Source organism: Convolutriloba macropyga, chromosome 1 (assembly GCF_964194025.1).
Source record: "Convolutriloba macropyga chromosome 1, txConMacr16.3, whole genome shotgun sequence".
Lineage (NCBI taxonomy): Eukaryota > Metazoa > Xenacoelomorpha > Acoela > Convolutidae > Convolutriloba > Convolutriloba macropyga.
In genome coordinates, this window is record NC_134468.1 from 81,648,608 (window position 1) to 81,656,743 (window position 8,136).

The window sequence follows — 8,136 nt, forward strand, 5'->3', positions numbered from 1 at the left end:
TATCAACCAGCAAAAATTTGCTGATCAGAAAAACTTCAGCCTGTCATATAGTTCTTAAACATTTAAATTTGGTGAGTTGGTGATCAGAAATAACTACCTAATAGTTTTAGTTAATTTATTTTTTAAATAAAAATAATAGGTTGTTTGTTGTTTTTATTGCATGAAATGGATCCAATATCGGTAAATCATTTTGCCCTTGATCGGGCAGGCAAACAAGCACATGACCAATTTGTGAAAAATGAATGAGTTCAACTAATTTGAATCGTCCAATTATATTTGAACTGATTTCGCTATCTCTTTGATTTGAGCTTTCAAACGTACCCACGGGATTACTTCGATAGCTTTCAATTTAAAATGAGGGGTTTTATCATTTCTCTACTCTCTTTTTACTCTTTTTCAACATTTACTAATTATCGTTGTTAAAATATCGGGTCAATAAATCTGATATAAATATCTACTCTCTTTTTACTCTTTTTCAACATTTACTTATTATGGTTGTTAGAATATCGGGTCAATAAATGTGATATAAATATCAAATGTTGACCAACACCACCACCCCCCCCCCCCCCCCCCCCCCCTCGCACCCGCCTCCGCATAATCTCTAATGCAGGAAAAGTAGCCTCATTACTTACGGTGTAATTTACCATCTGCTGTTACGGACGTTAATTATGTAATAATTATGTAAGCCTGATGTAATTACCCTCCCAAATCAGGAAAGAGCTATTGCGCAATTTGAACCCCCATTATTGCTCTGACAACTGATATCATTAAAAGGCGTGCCTTTGAATCCTTTAGCAGTGCTATAGCCTTTAAAATTTGAATAGAACAACAGTTCAAATTTAAAAAAAAAACAAAAAAGTACATGACTTGTTGGACCCCTTCTGTTTGTGCCCCCCCCCCCCCTCACGCCTCGTACGTTATGCGCCCCAACCCAATTTAGGAGCACGTGCCGTTATATAATAAACCATTATTTAAAAATGTGGCATGTTCGTCTGGGGAGGGGCGTGCAAATAAAATTCAAGCACTAAGCTGGGGGGGGGGGGGCATACGAAAAAGCTCCGTTAAATCGTGTCCACAACTTCTGCGTGCTTTACAAATATACAGGTATACAGGAGAAATTCAAATTCAGTATCGAAATGATATTACTTCAGTTTTCACGGAAGATTTCCGCTATATAACTAGTTTTCAATCCTGTCCGTTTGTGCCCCCGCCTCCCCGGCTTGGTACATTCATATTATCAAATTATTAACATCCCGATATTATTGTTAATGGGTGCAAATGATTTGGATTTGGATAATTATTTGATTCGCGAATGAAAGATCCAAAAAAATGGGATCTATTCTGTTCCCCCCCCCCCCCCCCCCAGCTTAGTGAGCATAAATTTTTTTGAGCCCCAGGCGCACGTGCTATTTTTTTACATAGTAACATGCTATATAACAACATATAATTTGTAACGGGGGGGGGGGGGGTCATAAAAGACACTGGGGGGCCGAAACAGAATAGATCCAAAATTTGGTTCAGAACTGGCAGGTCTTTGTCTCTGAATTTAGTATATGGCTATTGGTTTTAATTACAACTGGGATCTTTTCCGTTTGTGCCCCCAGTACGTTATGCACCTCCAGTTACAGAGGACGTGTCTTTACAAAGTAAATCCTTATGTAAATATATGGCACGTGTGTCTGGGGGTTGCAAATGATACGCACCCACTAAGATGGTGGAACAACAGGAAAAAATCCTACAACTGTGACAAACCAAGGACTGTAATGGTCTTTTTTCACTTTATATTCAAAGAGGGATCTTTTCCGTTTGTGCCTCCCTCCCTCCAGTAGGCTATACAACCCCCAGTCACAGAACATAGTAATTTTGTATGTAATAGCAAATCATTATGTAGAGATATTGCACGTGCGCCTGGAGGGTGCAAATAATATGCATCCACTAAGCTATGGGAGGTGGGGTACAAACGGAAAAGATCCTTACAGAGAAAAGAAAAGCAAAAAAATCGAGAGCCTCGACAAATTGCATAGCGTTTAATAGATGATTTTATTTTTTTGATTAGTGACGCCCTCTGGTGATTAGTGAGATAAAGACGGGAAAAAAGTGATTCATAATGCATATGTTAACAGTCTAAACAGTTTCTTTTAAAAACTCGGATCTTTTCCGTTTGTGCCCCCCCCCAGTACGTTATGCTCCCCCCAGTGACAGAGCACGTGTCATTACATAGTAAATCATTATGTAAAAATATTGCACGTGCGTCGGGGGGTTGCAAATAATATGCACCCACTAAGCTGGGGGGGGGGGTGAGCATAAACGGAAAAGATCCAAAAACTCAATGTGTAAATTTGGATACGGGTGTTTTAATCATGTTTAGAAGCTTCATATTACCGTATTAGATTACTTCCATCATTTTTCTTTCATTGGACAAGTTAACGCAACATGTTTACAGCATGAATCAGCTCTAACATCGCCACACATTCGTTTTGAGTTTAATTTTGTTGAACAAATTTCTTTGTTTGTGAATTAAAATCTCATCTACTAATTCGAAATGTTTGCACAGAAATGGTTTTCTCAAAATTGACTTGAGAATTGTGCATTTTGGCCGACAGAAGCCTTCTATCTTAGAACCAGCTACCGTCGAAAACCTTATCGAAGTTTGCGGTGCACTGGTACCCATAATTTAATTGTACTAAGTTTCGGAGCTCATTTATCACATTTCCATTTTTTCATTTTTTCGCATTTTTTCACTCTCTAAATCTGATGTTGATCACAATTTTTGTATTCGGAACTCCATAGTCCTCAATTATTGTTGAAGTTTTTTTCAGGATTCTCCCGTTTTTGTTTACGTGAATGATATATGTTCATCTCGAATCTTGTCTCCAATCATTTTCGTTTTGCAGTTTATTTGTAATTTGTTCATTCTCTGTGAATTATTTGTGTTCGAATTGCTGCTCATAATTAAGATAAACTAAAAATTGTTTTTTTCTCAATTAAATTTTTAGTTGTATCTCGTCAAAATGAGATTTTGCGAGACAGAATCCAGCTATCTGAATCTAAACAATTGTAACCCAGTTTGCTTAGTGAATAGATTGCTAAAATTGAGAATTGTCACTCTCGGTTCGAATACTTCGAGAAAAGAGTATCGAATAACTTTAAAACGGTTACATGACAATTTACCCAATGCCATTTTACCCAATGCCATTTTACCCTACAACATTTCACCCAACCTGCCATTTTACCCTATTCCATTTTACCCAATGCCATTTTACCCTACGACATTTTACCCAACCTGCCATTTTACCCAATGCCATTTTACCCAATGCCATTTTACCCAATACCAACTTACCCAATGCTCTCTGATCTTTTCGTTCAATTATCCTATTACAAATTAGCAGTCACTATTTCAAGGATGATTTTTAGTATTTGTGGACATTATAATCCCATGTTCGGTTGTTATAGTTCCATATCAAGTACCATGGGCCATTTATTTTAAAGTCGGCTAAATGGTTGTTCTGGTTAATTTAGCAATAGGGTAATTTGGGTAAGTTGGCATTGGGTAAAATGGCATTGGGTAAAACGGCAGGTTGGGTAAGATGGCATTGGGTATAATGGCATTGGGTAAAATGGAATTGGGTAAATTGTCCTGACACCCTTTAAAACTGAACGACAGAATTTTGAGTGATTTCGCGGAGCGAGATCGGCCGATCTAATGTAATTCAACACTCTTAACATTTGCTCGCAAGACAGTAAATTTATAAGTAGACTGCTAAAACGCACAACAAAGTTTCGAAAAAAATGTCTGGTGATTCGTCTAAATGTTGGAAGCGTTGCGTTAGTTCCCAAAAAGCTCCTCATAATTAAATTAACAATTGAAAAGTAATACCATTAAGTGATAAAGTTGATAAAGTTATATTTGAAGAAAATCAACAGTCGGAAAATAGTTGTTGCTAAATAGCTAATGATCAGTCTAGTTCGGCTGTTCTATTTTCAAATGTGATTCTTTGGTCTGAAATACAAGCATTCACAAGCTCCACTACGTTCTGTTTAGAAATACAATTTTAAATACAATCTATTTAAATACAATTATGTTTATAAATACAATTTTAGTGTTAATATGGCTTTAATCAAAACTTTTTAAAGTACATTTTTGGCATGTTCGGGTTTTGAACCCTAATGTGGATTTGTTGAAGGTTGAACCGTGTTGCTGGATGACATACACGAAGCACAGAGACACAGACGATGTTCTGGAAGTCCTCGACAGTCTGGAGATCGATGGCCATGATCCAGATGTACTGTCTGACGAGAATATCTACGCCAAGTTCAAGATAGAAAAAGATCACGCCGACAACTGGAAGATCACGAGGATGAAGAAAGTGCAGATTGAACTGTGGAAGTTGTTCGATGAGCCTTACTCCTCAAAATCCGCCAAGGTCAGTCCACCAATCCTCCAAAGAACAGTCATCTTTGATCACTGTTCAGTCTCAGAACACTCATTTTTGATCACAGAGCGCGGGGGGTGGGTGGAGGATTTTCTTAATTTAAAAGTTTCGAATTTTTGCACTTTTGGCTAATTTTTGTCTCATTTCATCTCTTGCCGTCGTTATCCTAAATAGAACGGGAAAGAGTTCCTTGTTCCTTTACCCTTTTGTGTTTATTAGCAGGTGAGAACAAAAATGCTTACTTTTACACTAATGTTATTTTGTGCCAACTAGTAAGAAGTACTAGCAATTAAATTTTATTTATAGAATTATAAAGGGTTCATTCAGAAGACAAAAGAGGGATAATTGTGTGCAGGAAGGAAGGGGGGTGGGGCTTTATTCTGAGTTCTATTTTTTTTTCATTTTCACAAAATAGGCATTCCATGTAGACGTTTTATGGAAAAAGTCTTAGTTATACTAGTTTTCAGGCCGCTTTGAATTAGCTTTGTCTGTTTGTCTTCCACTCTTTTAAACTCATATTCTTTCTGTTTTATTTTATCAGTTTTGTTTTTTTGAGAAAATATTTATAGAGAGCCGTAAGAGCGCACTTGCAGTGATATTTCCAGGAAAAGGTAAAAAGGGAGAGGCAGTGAGGAGATGGAGAAAGATGGAACGCGGCGGACGAGGAAAGGGGAGGGAGAGGGAGGGGAGGTTGAGTGGGGTGGGGGGGGGTATTTTGGGAATGGAAAGGATTTTATGGAAGGGAATATTTGAGGGCTCTTGGAAGCAAATTGCAATATCCACTAAATGCCCATGAGCACCCTTTCTCCCCTCCATCTTAGAACCAGCCAACTAATAACTCTTTACTCAACAACAACAAAAAGCGAAGCAGACAAACAAACAAAAATAAATAATAATAATGAATAACAACATAAATAAAGTTCCGCAACGCAAACACGACAGAGATGATGACAAAAAGATAGTATAGCAGAAAAGAATGTTGAGCAATATTTCAGAAACAAATAAAGGCGGGGTTCGACAGCATAATGAAAAAACCACCGTTGTTATATAAAAAAGGTTACTTCATGCTCACATAGTCCTGAATTTTTTATGTTTGCATATGATAATAAAGCCTTTAGGAGTTAACTTGGGGGGTATGTTGAATATGTCTAGATGTACAAATTTACTGAAATTTCACTTTAACCATTTTCTAAAACACACTGGGAAAAATGAAATGAAAAGAAACTACTCGTTTTTGTTATTTTTCCAACCCCCCTTGTGGGGGGAGGAACTATATACTCAAATGGGTTTTTTTATCAGACAATTTTGACCGATCGATATATTCATCGTAGAAAAATATGAGTGGTATCATTAAAAAGCTCGTCCAGCGTACAATTCGAAATTAATTTTTTTGAATCGTTTTTTTTTCGAGGAATTATCGAGTGTTAAAGTTTTGTGTGAACACAGACATTTGCCATGATTTTGTTCACTTTTGGCATAATTTAAAATTCTAAAATTAAGAGTTTTTCTGTAAAACTAATAATTCAAGATTACATTGCGTGCTAATAAAATAAAAATTTTGCATTCCCAAAAGACAAAAGGAGACAAAAATGTTAGCTTTGGTCTCTTGGGTATATGTTTACTATAAAAAAAATTCCAATTATATTTGAGAGCTGTTTTTTTTTTGGAAAATTTTCGCTGTTTCTTTTTGTTTTTTTAGAGTCACTTATAGACTAGTCGCTTTTCATATCAATACTCCGTTAATAACGAATCTCACTTACAGTCAAATAAAGACCAATGAACAAAAAATCCGTTTTCTATGCATCGTTCTTGTTTTCTTTTGGCTTCTACCCTGAGTTTCCCTATTTTTTAATGAAATTTTGATTTTCTTTTTAAGATTTTGCTAAATTTTTGTAGTCCGATGGCTTAGACGCGTTGATTAAAAGTGGCATAAGCTTGCTAATGCCCATTAAGTAATCTATCTAGTGCTTTGAATTGACAGCTAATGGCTGTTAAGACAATAAAAACAAATTTTCGTTTTTTAAAAAAGTTAACCGATCTCAAAAATTTTGTTTTTGAACTTTAAGTCATTTTCAGTAATTGCAGAGAATCCGTCTCTTCTACTCTAACCAAAAATTGTTTGGATAGCAATTTTGGATTTTAACTATTGGTTTTATGACGTCGATGCCTCGAGTTTTCATATATTTTTTTATTATTTGGATATTTCCATTTCTTTGGTTCCTTTTGAATTCTTAAGACATTATCTTAACACTGATAGTTCCAATTTGCTTAGAGAAGCTGTTCAATGGATCAAAGAGAAGGTTTTCAGAGAACAGCTTATGATTTATATGGCTTCGATTTTTTCTTCTCGCACTTTTCTATTGAACTTTTGGTTTTTGCCTTTATTTGTTGTTGTTTTCATTGCCATAAGACTTATTCGGAAGCCTTGTTGATAGCTTATGAATGACAAACAACATATTGACAAACAAGCATTGAGGTATAGATTAGCTCTTTTTTACTTCCGTTCGAAGCTATTGAAGTTAATGGCGTTGATATTATGTGTTTTTTCAAAAATTTCGTGCTTTTGATTTACGTGTTCATATTTTTTTTAATTTTTTGAAGTCATATTTTCAACAGCAAAAACATCACTTTGATGTTTAATAAAAGAAACTATTTACTGAAAAAATTAATTTTTAATGGCTCCGACACTTCTCTCTCTGAATTTTTTTTTGACTTTGCTGTTTTTGACTGTTTTTTTAAGAACTTTTTTGTAGTCGTAAAATGCTGAGAGGCCTCATAATCTTCGAATTGAGAATTGAATGAATGATGTTTCTCGGTGCTGTCAGTATATAGTCATTTGTGTTAAGTTTCTTTTATTACTCGTTTTCGATTTTTTTTCAAATTTTTCGGTTTTTGTGGTTCTAGTCAACTTGTAACTTATTCTCATCACTGAGATATCTCATTCCATTCCATGTTTTTCAACCATTAACATTTCTTTTACCATTATATTGTACCTGATGTTTTTTGATGGAGGATATGCGTTTTCATACAAAATTTTGTTTGGTCAATATTTGTTTTTCTTTTTCTGTTTTTTTTATCCCAATGATTTTCAAATAAATACCGAGTAAACTGATTTAATCGTTGATTATAAGTTTAGTTGATGATGTAAAAATCAAAATTTAAATAAGCGAACCAAAGTTCAGATAAAAACTAAAGATTTTAATCGCTTCAATAATTTGTGTGTTCGCATTTCGTTTGTGTTTTTTGAGTTTTTGATTTTTTCTATAAATTTAGTTCGTTTCTTTGGCTTAGTCTGAGCAAATACAAATCTTTTTGTAATGAATTTTTAATAATATTATCAAAAACTGGTTCGTTTAAAGCTGAGGGTTTTTTATGACGTTCAAAGTTATGAAACGTTTTTAAAAAAAGCTGACTATTTCTTTTATTTTTGCCTCATTATTTCTATTTGTCTACTTTTTACTTTACCCCATTAAGGAAAATTATCTTCTGCGGTGTAGTTAAGAAAAAGTAAGTTTGTGCATCTAAGGTTTTATCTGCAAGCGTTTTTACGTTTTTAATAGGTGCATTTACATTTAGATATTGAGTTTTTAAAGAATTTTTAGTTTGTGCTGAGTTTGTTGTTTATTTTTTTTTCTCGCAGTCTTTTTAAAGGCAGATTATGTGAGCGCTGTGGTGAAGCATATCAATATGTAGTTCAGTTTGG

General features: G+C 34.9%; 1 protein-coding gene across 3 annotated transcripts in view; it reads left to right on the forward strand.

Moving 5' to 3' along the window:
• LOC142343195 (uncharacterized) overlaps window positions 1–8,136 on the forward strand; it is a 66,740-nt gene that overhangs the window by 36,488 nt on the left and 22,116 nt on the right. For all 3 annotated transcript variants that reach the window (XM_075394926.1, XM_075394945.1, XM_075394935.1), the window contains exon 3: window positions 4,185–4,424. In XM_075394926.1, coding sequence (XP_075251041.1) covers window positions 4,185–4,424 — 240 coding nt within the window. The remainder of the gene's footprint in view (window positions 1–4,184; window positions 4,425–8,136) is intronic.